This window comes from Capra hircus, chromosome 22, assembly GCF_001704415.2.
Source record: "Capra hircus breed San Clemente chromosome 22, ASM170441v1, whole genome shotgun sequence".
Taxonomy (NCBI): domain Eukaryota; kingdom Metazoa; phylum Chordata; class Mammalia; order Artiodactyla; family Bovidae; genus Capra; species Capra hircus.
In genome coordinates this window covers 48,810,800-48,826,441 of record NC_030829.1, presented here as the reverse complement: position 1 = coordinate 48,826,441, position 15,642 = coordinate 48,810,800, and the positions used below count along the sequence as shown (strand labels likewise).

The 15,642-nt window shown below is 44.7% G+C and overlaps 1 protein-coding gene across 4 annotated transcripts in view; it reads right to left on the bottom strand.

Moving 5' to 3' along the window:
• The window catches only part of POC1A (POC1 centriolar protein A), a 102,067-nt gene that overhangs the window by 69,387 nt on the left and 17,038 nt on the right, over positions 1 to 15,642 (bottom strand). The window contains exon 1 of one of the 4 annotated variants that reach the window (XM_018038439.1): positions 7,342 to 7,455. The exons of 2 other annotated variants lie outside the window; for them this stretch is intronic. In XM_018038439.1, coding sequence (XP_017893928.1) covers positions 7,342 to 7,359 — 18 coding nt within the window. In that variant the 5' untranslated portion in view covers positions 7,360 to 7,455. Of the gene's footprint in view, positions 1 to 7,341; positions 7,456 to 15,642 lie in introns of those variants that run through there. One more of the 4 variants, XM_018038441.1, reaches the window with a different exon arrangement.

Below are 15,642 nucleotides of genomic sequence, written 5' to 3'. Positions count from 1 at the left end.
CCCCTTGGGGTGAAGCCTCTTGGAGGTCACCGTAACTTGATTATACACCCCACAGCTGGGTGCCCTCAGGCCAAACAACAGGGAAGGAGCACAACCCCACCCATCAGCAGATAATAGGATTACAAAGCTTTCCTGAGCAAGGTCCTGCCCACCAGAGCAAGACCCAGTTTTTCCCATCACCAGTCCCTCCCATCAGGAAGCTTACACAAGCCTCTTGCTGCTGCTGCTCCTGCTGCTAAGTCACTTCAGTGGTGTCCGACTCTGTGTGACCCCATAGACGGCAGCCCACCGGGCTCCCCCATCCCTGGGATTCTCCAGGCAAGAACACTGGAGTGGGTTGCCACTTCCTTCTCCAATGCATGAAGTGAAAAGTGAATGGGAAGTCACTCAGTCATGTCCGACTCTTAGTGACCCCATGGACTACAGCCTACCAGGCTCCTCCGTCCAGGGGATTTTCCAGGCAAGAGTACTGGAGTGGGGTGCCATTGCCTTCTCCTACAAATAAAAAAAATTCACTGGATGGCTTAAAAGCAGAGTGGAGTTGAGAAAAGCATTTGAAAATAGATTGAAAATTTTTCAGTCTGAAAATGAAGGGGGAAAATGGAACAAAACACAAGCCTCTTAGCCTCCAGCATTAGAGGGCAGACAGAAGCAAGCACAGTCCCACAGTAACGAAAACAAAACCCACATTACAGAAAGCCAATCATGATGAAAAAGCAGAAAGGTATGTCCCAGGTGAAAGGACAAGACAAAACCCCAGAAAAACAACTAAATGCAGTGGACATAGGCAACCTTACAGAAAAAGAAATTAGAATAACGGCAGTAAAGATGATTCAGGATTTCGGGAAAAGAATGGAGGCAAAGACTAAGAAGGTCCAAGACATGTTTCCCAAGGACCTAGAAGACCTAAAGAACAAACAGACAGAGGTGCATGGTACACTGGAAGGAATCAACTGCAGAATACATGAGGCCAAAGAACCGACAAATGATCTGAGGACAGAATAGTGGAAATCACTGCCACAGAACAGAATACAGAAACAAGAATGAAAAGAAAGGCAACCTAAGAGACCTCTGGGACAACATTAAACGCACGAACACTTGCATTATAGGAATCCCAGGAGAAGAGAGAAAGGACCTGAGAAATTATTTGAAGAGAGACTATCTGAAGACTTTCCTAACATGGGAAAGGAAATAGTCAACCAAGTCTAGGAAGCACACAGAGTCCCAGGCAGAAGAAACCCAAGGAGGAACACACCAAGACACACAGTAATCAAACTGACAAAAATTAAAGACAGAGATAAAATACTAAAAGCAGCAAAGGGAAAATGACAAATAACATACAAGGGAACTCCCATAAGGCTAACAGCTGATTTCTCAACAGAAATTCTGCAAGCCAGAAGGGAATGGCATGATATACTTAGAGTGATGAAAAGGAAGAACCTACAAGAATATTCTACCCAGCAATACTCTCCTTCAGATTTGACGGAGAAATCAAAAGCTTTCCCAACAAACAAAAGTTAAGAGAATTCACTACCATTAAACCACCTTTACAGCAAATGCTAAAGGAACTTCTCTAGGCAGGGAACTCAAGAAAAGGAAAAGACCTACCAAAAGTAAACCCAAAATAAATAAGAAAATGGTAATAGGATCATACACATTGATAATTACCTTAAATGTAAATGGATTAAATGCACCAACCAAAAGACACAGACTGGCTGGGTGGATGAAAACAAGGCCATGTATGCACTTCCAATACCATTGTATCATGACTGGTCAACAGAAAAATAACAGAACATTACCACCAAGTTAGGATCTAATAGAAAAACCTGTAAAATCCACTTTTTAAAGTCCAGATGCATATCAGAATTACTTTGAAATTTTTTGAAAAACACAAATGTTCAGGTAGTGCTTTTTTCCTCCAGCTCCAGATGTTTCTAATGAGCAGTCATGTTTAAAAATAACTGGACTATATGACCTTGTGTTGTCAGTTTTCATTCTGATCCCAAAGACACGCAATGCCAAAGAATGTTCAAACTACTGCACAACTGCATTCATCTCACACGCTAGCAAAGTAATGCTCCAAATTCTCCAAGCCAGGATTCAACAGTACGTGAACCGTGAATTTCCAGATGTTCAAGCTGGATTTTGAAAAGGCAGATGAACCAGAGATCAAATTGCCAACATCTACTGGATCATAGAAAAAGCAAGAGAATTCCAGAAAAACACCTACTTCTGCTTTATTGATTACGTGAAAGCCTTTGACTATGTAGATCACAGCAAACTGTGTTTCAAGAGATGGGAATACCAGACCACCTTACCTACCTCCTGAGAAATCTGTATGCAGGTCAAGAAGGAAGAGTTAGAACTGGACATGGAACAACAGACTGGTTCCAAACTGGGAAACGTCAGTACATACATGACTATGTCAAGGTTGTATACTGTCACCCTGCTGATTTAACTGATATGCAGAGTACATCATGTGACATGTCAAGCTTGATGAAGCACAAGCTGGAATCAAGATTGCAGGGAGAAATAGCAATAACCTCAGATACACAAATGATACCACCCTTACAACAGAAAGTGAAGAACTAAACAGCCTCTTGATGAAAGTGGGAAGAGGAAGTGAAAAAGCTGGCTTAAAACTCAACGTTCAAAAAAACAAAGATCATGGCATCCATTTCCATCACTTCATGGCAAATAGGTGGGAAAACAATGGAAACAGTGACAGGCTTTATTTTCTTGGGCTCCAAAATCACTGCTGATGGTGACTGCAGCCATGATTAAAAGACACTTGCTCCTTCGAAGAAAACCTATTACCAACCTAGACAACGTTTTAAAAAGCAGACACATTACTTGGCTGACAAAAGTCCATCTAGTCAAAGCTATGGTTTTTCCAGTAGTCATGTATGGATGCGAGAGCTGGGCTATAAAGAAAGCTGAGCACTTAAGAATCGATGCTTTTGAACTGTGGTATTGGAGAAGACTCTTGAGAGTCCTTTGGACTGCGAGGCAATCCAACCAGTCCATCCTAAAGGAGATCAGTCCTGAATATTCATTGGAGGGACTGACGCTGAAGTTGAAACTCCAATACTTTGGTCACCTGATGCAAAGAACTGACTTCTTGGAATATACCCTGATGCTGGGAAACACTGAGGGCAGGAGGAGAAGTGGGTGACACAGGATGAGGTGGTTAGATGGCATCACCGACTCGATGGACATGAGTTTGAGCAAGCTCCAGGAGTTGGTGATGGACAGGGAAGCCTGTGTGCTGCAGTCCATGGGGTCGCAAAGAGTCAGACACGACTGAACTGAACTATATGATGATATATTATTTCTATCTGGTTTGTCTCATTTTTCTATTTCATATTCAGTGCTCCCATTTCATTCAGTTTACGTTTTCCAATTTCTCCATCTCTTTTTTTTTTGATGTTCTTTCTGAAGCCTTTATCAAGTATAGCAAAAAATCTTTTATATACATATAAATAAATATATACAAATGTATAATATATATATAGAAGAAAACTTACGAATTTTTTCTAGTTTGTTTCACTTATTCTATTTCATATTCAGTGCTCCCATGTCATTTAGATTATGTTTTCCGACTTTTCCAACTCTTTCATTTTTTGATGTTTTTCTCAAGATTTTATCAAGTTATCAGGTGTAGTAGAAAAGCTCTTGTATACATATAATAAATAATATACATATATTTTAGAAAACTTAGGAATTTTTGCCTAACTAAAAAATTTATGACATTTTGATTCCACTTGTTTGACTTAGTATGAAATGTAACGCAATATATCTAATTTTTTTAAAAGATATGCAACAAGCAACAAAGGTTTATTGTATAGTACTCTACAGGGAATTATAATCAATATTTTGTAATAACATAATAAAAATAATTTCAAAAATAGTATGTGTATATGTATAACTGAATCACACACACAAAAAAAGAATTCTATTTTTTGAAATTGTCCTATGTATGAGATACAAAATTTTTAATGTATTTGTGTAGGATGTAAGATTAAATTAATATAAATAGAAATCTATAAATTATTAATGACATCATTCAAGATGCTATTTTTTCTGCCCTTGATAAAATAAGTCTCAGACAAATGTTAATATATCTCACAATGATTATATATATTTTTTCTTTTTCCTTTATTTCTTCGATTTTTGCTTTATGTTTGCTTCTTGTTATTAGGTGTCTAATGGTTTATGATGTCTATCTTGTTTGTGAATCATACCTTTCATCATTAAAAATATTCATCCTTGTTTCATTTAAAAATAAATTTTTAAAAAAGATACAGATAAATGGAAAGACATCCCATGTCCATAGTTTGGATAACTTAATATTAAGATGCAATACTCAAGTTGATCTAAAGAGAGTCAATAGAATCTCATAAAAATCTCAGGTACTTTTTTTTTTGCAGAAATTCACAAGCTAATCCTAAAATGCATATAAAATATAAGACAGCCAGAATAGACAAAATATTTTAAAAAAAAAAAAAAAAAAAGGACTTCTCTCGTGATCCTATGAAGAATCTGCCTACCAAAGCAGGGACAGAAGCTCAATCCCTAGTCCGGTAAGACCCTACATCCTGCAGGGCAACTAAGCCGATGCACCACAACTACGGAGCCCACCACGGACCTAAGCAACAGGAGAAGCCACCGCAGTGAGAGGCCTGCGCAACGCAGCTAGAGCAGCCCGTGCGCACAGCAACTAGAGAAAGCGCATGTGCAGCACTGAGACACAGCACAACCCAAAATACGTTACTCGGTTAAATTAATAAAGGTTTTAAAATAAAAATAACGTATAAAAACAGAGGGGTGCTTCTCTGGTGGTCAGCGGTTAAGAGTCTACCCTGCAGTGGAGGCAACACAGGTGTGATCCCTGCTCCGAGAAGATCCCACACACGGAGAAGCAACTAAGCCCACGCACCACAACTACCGATTCTGTAGTCTAGAGCCCAGGAACCTGCTCCTGAGCCTGCTTGCTGCAACTACTGAAGCTCATGTGCCCTGGAGCCCGTGCCCTGCAACAAGAGAAGCATACAATGAGAAGCCCAACCGCCCCCCAATCGGCAACTGAAGAAAGCCTGCGCGCAACAAGGAAGATCCAGCACAGACAAAAATAAACAAATCTTAAAAAAAAAGGTGGGGGGGACACTCACTATAGAAAATAATCTGGTAGTTTCTCAAAAAGTTAAACATAGTACTTCCCTGGTGCTCCAGTGGTTGAGAATCCGCCTACAAATGCAAGGGACATGGGTTTGACCCCTAGATTCCACATGCCACAGAGCAAATAAGCCTGTGTGCTACAACCCCTGAGCTCTAGAGCCCTTGAGCCCCAATTACTGAGCACACATGCTCCAACCAGTCAAGCCCACCCTATGCTCAGCCACAAGAGAAGCCACCAAATTGAGAAGCCCGCACAACGAAACAAGCACAGCTCTCGTTCACCACAACTAAAGCTATGAACACCCAGCGCTGCTAAAGATAAAAAGAAACAAATCATTTTTTAAAAACTTAAACACAGAGTTATCAAATGACCCAGCAACTGTAGGTAAATACCCGTAAGAATTGAGAGCATTCTCACACTAAGGCTTGTACAAAAACCTTCACAGCAGTATTAATCATAATAGCATCAAGTGGGAAAAGCTTACTGTTCATCAACAGATAAATGGATAAACGACATGTGCTACATCTGTACAACAGGATATTTATTCAGCCATGCACTGGAAACAGGTACAGCTTTGAAAACATTATGCTATAAGTGAAAGACACCAAAGGCCACATTTTGTCTGAGTCCATGTAGATGAAGTGTCCAGAATAAAGACAGAAAATAGATTCGTGGCTGACAGGGACTGAAGGGGCCGAAGGGAGGGGACGCAGGGGAAGTGGGGAAGAAGGGAAGCAACTGCTTAATGGGTACAGGTTTCCCTTTGGGGGTGATCAAAATGTTCTGGAAACACAATAATGCTAACACAATACTGTGAGAGTACTAAAAACCACTGAATTTTACACTTCAGAAGGGTGAATTTTATGGTATGTGAATAACATCTCATCAAAATCATTTTTTCAAAGACCAAGGAGAGAAAATGGGGACTTTCAGCAACCACCATCTCAGGAATCGGATCCCATACCCTCCATCCCACTGTGGACTGACTAGTAAAACCGAAGGTCCACCCTGAACAAGCCCTTAAGGCTTTACCACCACCTCCACTCCACCCAACATCAGAGAAGCTGTAGCTTAGGAAGACATGGAGATAATATTCCAGAGACTTCTCCATCCAACAGTAATTCGTGTTAGAGAGTTATACCCCAGCCACGCAAAATCTCTCCTTATCCCAAATACCAGTAACCTCAACGAAGCATTTTGGGGGGACCAGAGAGCCCAGCAAAACCTCCTCTTGGGGAAAACCCGTCCTTGGTGCAGAGGAAGGACCCCAAGGAGTTGTAACCAGAACAAAGGTTCCCGTTCCCCATGCCCCGCTCCACCCCCAACACACCTGCCTTTCACCTAGAGGGGGAACGGCAGCTGGGGGAGGGCGGGGCACAGAGCAGAAACGGCTCCACCTGAGCTTCTTAGAAAGAACTAGGGTAAAACAGTACCCCCTCGAGGGCACGGTCAGATCTGCCCCGAGCCAGCGGGCCCCTGAAATCTCCCAGCACCGTCTTTTCCAATGCCACAGGCTTCCTGGTTCCTCGTTTCCCCCAAAGATGGGGAACACCATTAGGGGGTCAAAAGGCCTGCTTCCCAGTCCGGGCCCTCGGCTCACGTGCCCAGACACCTAAGAAAGCCAACAAGCCACCACTCAGGGTCACTGACTTTCACAACCCAGCCAGAGAGTACCAGGCAGGTTGAGTTTTCAAAACCACCTCTCAAAAAGAGGGGCTTTGGAGTGCTCCCCACTGGCCTCTGGAAGGACCTGGGGCGGAGAGGCAGCCTGTCACACTGACGCAGGCGTCCCAGGGGCCTAGCTGTTCCCACACAGGGAACAGGATACACTCTCAACAAGCCCCCGGTTCAGCCACCCACTGCTCAGGGAAACGGAGACTGAAATTAGAGAGGCCCGGCACTGACCCCAAGTCACACCTCCCTCCAGTCAGGCCGTGCTAGTGTCTGCCCAGCTAGGAAGCAAATCCCGAGGGCTACTGGTTTGTTAGCCCCGGCAGCGCGAACAGGGCCTGGCTCGCAAGAGGCGTTCACCAGGTGCCCGAACTCAGCACCGCCTGCACCGACCGAAATCTGGGGCCAGAGAGGACCTGCTCGGAACCCCGCGTCCCACTGCCCCCGCGGAGAGACTACAGCTCGGGCGGCCGCCGCTGACAGAAACTTACCGGGCAGTGCGCGGTCATGGCGGGGCCGGGGGCGCCCAAGGCGCCGGAGGAGCGTGAAGGAGCGGCGGCTGCCGTTGCGGCGCGTTCAGTTTCCGCGCCCCCAACCGCCGCCAATAGCAACGCGGGTCTCTGCACCTCGCCCCGCCCACCGCGGTTAAAGGAGACGCGGTGCCTCAAGTTTTTGCCCGTCGACCGGAAAGAAAGCTGTAGGGCCGGGTCCACGGTCTCTCCGTCTAGCGCCACTTGGCCAGTCAACCTACGGACGGCGGTGCCAAATGCCTCTGTCCACCGTCACACATTCCCCCTGAGAAATTGAAAAGTCCAGGAATAAAGGGTTCCCCCACCGACCCGTAGCCAGGCTAAAAAGACCATGTACAGAGCCTTCTGGGATTGCAGTTCCAAGACGGTCCTCATCCTTGTGTCTGGAGGGTACCAGGACTACATTTCCCATGATGCCACGAGGGTGGGGCCAGGATTAACCACCCGAAGCCAACACCTTAAGGATCCCGGAAGTAGAGGGTGTGGTTCGATGTGCTTGTGTTCTCTAAAAGCGCCCACGAGGCCGGCTTTTCTACCCCATTCAGAGCCAATTATTGGCCCTTCATGAATTCTTTAAGTGGTTCGCTCCTCCGAACGCGCTTAAAACAAGTGTCTGTTTAAAAGAACACTAGTCACCCGGAATCACATCCGTGGAGTCGAAAGGCCTGGGATATATTCTCAGTTCTTGCCCTGATTCGCTGTGTGACCTCGGGGAAAAAGTAACCCTGCTCTGTGGACCTCAGTTTCCCAGTTTGCGATATGAGAGGGTATTTCGCAGCCTGGCCCTCTCAGGACCCTCAGCGCTGAGTACCGGATGTAATTACAATACCAGTTTAAAAGAGGAAACTGCCGGGACCTGTCCACCAGAGGCCGTCCTTGCTCACTTTCTGCTGTCCTTAGACGCGCGCCCCGACCCCCACCCCAAGCTGGGCCTGATCTAGACTGGGCATTTTTCAAGATTTGTGAATCTTCCAACACCTCTTCTGGTGAAGTATGGATTGGTCAATACTTAAAATGAAGCAGGGCAAAGGCTAACAGTATTGTCAAGAAAACATACTGGTCATAGCAAACACCCTCCTCCCACAACACGAGAGGACTCTACACATGGACATCATCAGATGGTCAATACCGAAATCAGATTGACTATATTCTTTGCAGCCAAAGATGGAGAAGCTCTATCTATGTCCGACGCAGGATACAGCATGCTTGGGGCTGGTGCACAGTGATGACCCAGAGAGATGTTATGGGGAGGGAGGTGGGAGGGGGGTTCATGTTTGGGAACGCATGTACACCCGTGGTGGATTCATGTCAATGTATGGCAAAACCAATACAGTATTGTAAAGTAAAATAAAGGAAAAATAAAAATTGAAAAAAAAAACAACAAAGATGGGGAAGCTCTATACAGTCAGCAAAAAAAAAAAAAAAGACTGAGAGCTGACTGTAACTCAGATCATGAACTCCATATTGCAAAATTCAGATTTAAATAGAAGAAAGCAGGGAAAATCATTAGGCCATTCGGGTATGACCTAAATCAAATCCCTTATGATTATACAGTGGAAGTGAGACATAGATTTAAGGGGTTAGATTTGATAGAGTGCCAGAACAAATATGGATGGAGGTTCATGACATTGTAAAGGAGGTGGTGATCAAAACCATCCCCAAGAAAAAGAAATGCAAAAAAGGCAAAACAGCTGAGAAAAGAAGAGAAGCTAAAGGCAAAGGAGAAAAGGAAAGATATACCCATCTGAATGCAGCATTCCAAAGAATAGCAAGGAGAGATAAGAAAGCCTTATGTGAACAATGCAAAGAAATAAAGGAAACAATAGACTAGGAAAGACTAGAGATCTCTTCAAGAAAAGTAGAGATACCAAGGGAAAATTTCATGCAAAGATGGGCATACTAAACGACAGAAATGGTATGGTCCTAACAGAAGCAGAAAAGATTAAGATGAGGTGGCAAGAATACGCAGAAGAACTATACAAAAAAGATCTTCATGACCCAAATAACCACGATGGTGTGATCACTCACCTATGGCCAGAATCCTGGAGTGTGAAGTCAAGTGGGCCTTAGGAAGCATAGCACTTCGAACAAAGCTAGTGGAGGTGATGGAATCCAGCTGAACTATTTCAAATCTTTAAAAATAATGCTGTTAAAATGTTGCACTTAATATGCCAGCAAATTTGGAAAACTCAGCAGTGGCCACAGGACTGGAAAAGGTCAGTTTTCATTCCAATCAAAGAAGGGTAATGCCAAAGAATGTTGAAACTGCTACACAATTGTACCCATTTCACATGCTAGAAGGTAATGCTCAAAATCCTTCAAGTTGGTTTCAGCAATACATGAATCAAGAACTTCCAGATGTACAAGATGGATTTAGAAAAGGCAGAGAAACCAGAGATCAAATTGCCAATATTCGCTGGATCATAGAAAGAGCCAGGGAATTCCACAAAAACATCAACTTCTGCTTCATTGACTTCACTAAAGCCTTTGACTGTATGGATCACAACAAACTGAAAAATTCTTCAAGAGATGGGAATATCAGACCACCTTACCTGCCTCCTGAGATACCTGTATGCAGGTCAGGAAGCAACAGTCAGAACCAGACATGGAACAACAGACTGGTTCCAAATTGGGAAAGGAGTATGTCAAGGCTGTATATTGTCACCCTGCTTATTTAACTTATATGCAGAGTACATCATGTGAAATGATGGGCTGGATGAAGCACAAGCTGCAATCAAGATTGCAGGGAGAAATATCAATAACCTCAAATATGCAGATGACACCACTCTAATGGCAGAAAGCAAAGGGGAACTAAAGAGCCTTTTGAAGAAGGTGAAACAGAAGAGTGAAAAAGCTGGCTTAAAACTCAGCGTTCAAAAAACGAAGATCATGGCATCTGGTCCCATCACTTCATGGCAAATAGATGGGGGAAAAATGCAAACATTGACAGACTTTATTTTCTTGGGCTCCAAAATCACTGCAGATGGTGACTGCAGCCATGAAATTAAAAGACACCTGCTCCTTGGAAAAAAAGCAATGACAAACCTAGACAGTGTATTAAAAAGCAGAGACATCACTTCATATAGTCAAAGCTATAGTTTTTCTAGTAGTAATGTATGGATGTGAGAGTTGGACCACAAAGAAGGCTGAGCACTAAAGAATTGATGCTTTTGAACTGTGCTGCTGGAGAACTCTTGAAAGTCCCTTGGACAGCAAGGAGATCAAACCAGTCAATCTTAAAGGAAATCAACCCTGAATATTCATTGGAAGGATGTACACTGAAGTTGAAGCTCCAATAGTTTGGCCACCTGACATGAAGAGCTGACTCACTGGAAAAGACCTTGATGCTGGGAAAGATTGAGGGCAGGAGAAGGGGACAACAGAGGATGAGATGGTTGTATGGCATCACCGATGCCATCCAATGGACATGAGTTTGAGCAAACTCCAGGAGATTGTGAAGGACAGGGAAGCCTGGCATGCTGCATTCCATGGGGTCATAAAGAGTGAGACACAACTGAGAAAATGAATGTAAACAAAACAAACACTGATTAAGATTTGGCCAGGCCCCTGAGGTTTCTCATGATATCCAAGTATCTAAGATGGTGTATGCCTGGACCTGCAAACCAGAGCCCAATGCAGTGAACTCAAAGACTGACAGTGGGTCAGGGGGCAGGGTTGGGGCTGGGGAGGTGAGGGGTGGTGAGGGGGTGGGGGGTGGAGTTGGCATGTGGAGGAATGAGTCTCTTCTTTGGACTTGGAAGGTCTGGGGCCAGACGCAAGAGATAGATATATTTTAACCCTAAGAAGGAAATGGCAACCCACTCCAGTACTCTTGCCTGGAGAATCCCACAGACAGAGGAGCCTGGTAGGTTACAGTTCATCCAGTCGCAAGGAGTCCACAGGACTGAGCGACTTCACTTTTCACTTTCACTTTTTTTAACCTAACTTCACTGTGATTTGGCTTAAAATTGGTTCCTGTATGTTAGAAAGGGCTTCCTATGTTAGAAATGTTCAGGCTCACTTAAGTTATACACTATGAAATTCTCCTTAAAACATGTATAGTATCACTTACATACATCCCAAAATTGTTCAGCACTGTTCAAATGACAGTTTTCAAGCTTTTCCATCAACATCTGCATCTTACTCAGCTATTCTCTTGCCTACTGGCCAAATACTTAAAATGAAAACACTAAAAAAGAAACAAATACAGAAAACCATATCTATTACACATACAGATTCATTCATTCTTGTTGTTGGGTGGTAGTTTTGGCTTTATTTCTGTCCGTTGTAGTTAGAGAACACCTCTGGTCTACAAGAGTTCATAATCTACAAAACTGCATTTATAAAATCCTTCGGTAAAATGATTTTTAAATGTCAGGCTTGCTCAAAGTGAGAGGCAGCGGAAGATTTTACTCATCCTCTGGTCCTTCCAGCTCCCACTGTCTGCGATTCTTACACCTTAGGAAGGAGGAACTGAGGATGCCCCCACTGGCTCTTGCTCATTTATTCACCATAAAAACGCAGAGGTCTGAGAAAACCACACAGACAACCTAGGATCCACCACAAGCACAGTCTCCATAAACCAAGACTGGCGGCTCCACGTTCCATGTTCTGCTGGAGCAGACTGAACCCCATTTCTGACTGGGAACTCCATGGGAGCAGGGGATGCTCAGTGTTGGAAGAGCTTTAATGTTGTTGGGGGGATCTCCATGTTGAGGAGGCTCGGAGAGACCTTCTTTTCCAAGTTCCCCTGTGGCAGACATGTCTCTGTCCTGGTACACAGCCCCGACACAGGGCCCCTTTCAAGGGCCTTTCACCCTGTCATCATTCCCAGATCCCCTGCCACAAAGGACATGTGGCCCTCCTAGGGTAGGGGTGAACCAAGATGGTGCTCTGGTAGCAGGTCTCCCTGTTGTGGGAGTGACCCCTGCAGGATGACCCCCCCTAGGAAGACCCATTGCAATCCTGAGCCCCAGGGGAACCCATTGTGAAACTGGCATGCCCCTGCAGGTCAGCCTTCTTATAGGGGAGGCCCACCCCAAAGTGGGGAGAGGATCCATGGAGTCCCCAGCCTTCAACCTCACCTAGCTCTGCTCAACCATCCAGCAGCAGTGGCCACTCTGGGTATGCACACAGCTTCGGCCTGCCCTTACATGTTGCAAACAGTGGGCAGCATGACTAGAGTCACCACGGCAATTCCTGGGACGATAAGGTCAGTGGACCCAGGGGACTCTGGGGCCAGTTTTCAGAAAGACAGAGCTGGCCATTAGCCACATTCCTCACCATCCACTCAAGCCAGATAGGGATGCCTCTGAGTACTTCTACCCACACCCCATAAGCATGACAAGCATGAAGCATGACCTCTCTCCCATAGCCTCAAGAAATGCCAAGAGAGATGCTGGACCTCCATTTCACATTGTCCAGAGAGAGGGGAATGGGCCAGGCAGCCCAACTATGTGGAGAGGGAATTCCACAAAACTCAGGCTCAACTCCCAACCCTGGCTCTGCACATATGAGCTGGGAGAGGGATGCAGACATTCACAAAAGGTATAAATTCAATTTGAACCATTTCCACTAGAGAAAGCTTTCCAGTAGACAATTTGCACAGGGCTTCAGAGCACTGGTTCTCAGCCCTGGCTGCCGTTCAGAACCTCTGCAAGTGGGGCCAGGCACCGGTGTTTTTAAAAAGCTCTCCAGGTGAGTCTAGTGGGCAGCCACAGCTGAGAACTTCCTCTTGAGATGAGTGGAACCGAGAGATCTTTCTGTGATGATGAAAATGTTCTGTATGCACACTGTTCCACAAGATAGCACTGGTCACGTGTGACTGTCAAACACTTGAAATGTGACTACTGTGCCTAAGAAACGGGATTTTAAATTTTGTTCAATTTTAATGAATTTAAATGTAAGCAGCAGTATGTGGCTAGTGGCTATGATACTGGACTGCACAGCCCTAAAATAGGGACTGGCTCTATGGCCCTGGGCAAGTCACAGAGCCTCTTAGACTTTGGTCTGCTGGTGAGGCCGGGGGGAGGGGCACAGTGTCCAGTCCACAGTAGCCAGGGCAATTCATTGTCCCCAGGTCCCACCGCCCAGCCGAGGAGGGTTTGGAGTGCTCAGCTGCCCGATTGGTTCAACTCGTTGCAACCCCAAGGACTTTAGCCAGTCAGGCTCCTCTGTTCATGGAATTTTCCAGGCAAGAATACTGCAGTGGGTTGCCATTTTCTACTTCAGGGGATCTTCCCAACCCAGGGATCGGACCTGCATCTCGTGTTTCCTGCATTGGTAGGCAGATTCTTTACCACTAGCACCACCTGGGAAGCCTGAGGTTTGGAGACACCAACCCAAGCCCAGGGGACTTGGGCAAGATGGAAGGATGCCAGGTCACAGCTCCTCAGGTCCCCTCACAAATCTTTGCTGGCTGCCCTCCCAAGCACCTGGGGTGGGAACACAGGGCTAGATACCCAAGAAATTAGAATACTCTCAGCCCTGAACTGTGGTGTGGTATAGCACCAGCAGACTCTTGAGAGTCCCTTGGACTACAAGGAGATCCAACCAGTCCATTCTGAAGGAGATCAACCCTGGGATTTCTTTGGAAGGAATGATGCTAAAGCTGAAACTCCAGTACTTTGGCCACCTCATGAGAAGAGTTGACTCATTGGAAAAGACTCTGATGCTGGGAGGGATTAGGGGCAGGAGGAGAAGGGGACGACCAAGGATGAGATGGCTGGATGGCATCACGGACTCGATGGACGCGAGTCTGAGTGAACTCCGGGAGATGGTGATGGACAGGGAGGCCTGGTGTGCTGCGATTCATGGGGTCGCAAAGAGTCGGACACGACTGAGCGACTGAACTGAACTGAACTGAACTGTGTGGACAATTTTCATTTATCAAGGAGTACAGCAAAAATAAGACTGGGAGCTGACTGTGGCTCAGATCATGAACTCCTTATGGGAAAATTCAGACTTAAACTGAAGAAAGTAGGGAAAACCACTAGACCATTCAGGTATGACCTACGTCAAATCCCTAACAATTACACAGTGGAAGTGAGAAATAGATTCAAGGGCTTAGATCTGATAGACAGAGTGCCTGAAGAACTCTGGACGGAGGTTTGTGACATTGTACAGGAGGCAGTGATCAAGACCATTCCCAAGAAAAAGAAAAGCAAAAAGGCAAAACAGCTGAGAAAAGAAGAGAAGCTAAAGGCAAAGGAGAAAAGGAAAGATATACCCATTTGAATGCAGAGTGCCAAAGAATAGCAAGGAAAGATAAGAAAGCCTTCTTATGTGAACGATGCAAAGAAATAGAGGAAAACAATAGAATAGGAAAGACTAGAGATCTCTTCAAGAAAATTAGAGATACCAAGGGAAGATTCCATACAAAGATGGGCACAATAATGGACAGAAATGGTATGGACCTAACAGAAGCAGAAGAGATTAAGATGAGGTGGCTAGAATACACAGAAGAACTATACAAAAAAGATGTTCATGACCCAGATAACCACGATGGTGTGATAACTCACCTAGAGCCAGACATCCTGGAGTGTGAAGTCAAGTAAGCATCACTACAAACAAGGCTTGTGGAGGTGATAGAATTCCAGCTGAGCTATTTCAAATCCTGAAAGATGATGCTGTGAAATGGTGCACTCAATATGCCAGCAAGTTTGGAAAACTCAACAGTGGCCACAGGACTGGAAAAGATCAGTTTTCATTCCAATCCCAAAGAAGAGCAATGCCAAAGAATGTTCAAACTACCACACAATTGCACTCATCTCACACACTAGCTAAGTAATGCTCAAAATTCTCCAAGCCAGGCTTCAACAGTACATGAACTGTGAACTTCCAGACGTTCAAGCTGGATTTAGAAAAGGCAGAGGAACCAGAGATCAAATTGCCAACATTCTTTGGATCACCAAAAAAGCAAGAGAGTTCCAAAAAAACATGTTTTTCTGCTTTATTGATTACATGAAAGCCTTTGACCGTGTAGATCACAACAAACTGTGGAAAATTCTTCAAGAGATGGGAATACCAGAAATACTCCTGAGAAATCTGTATGCAGGTCAAGAAGGAACAGTTAGAACTGGATATGGAACAACAGACTGGTTCCAAATTGGGAAAGGAGTATGTCAAGACTGTATATTGTCACCCCACTCATTTAACTTATATGCAGAGTACACCATATGAAATGCCAGGCTGGATGAAGCACAAGCTGGAATCAAGATTGCAGGGAGAAATATCAATAACCTCAGATACACAGATGACACC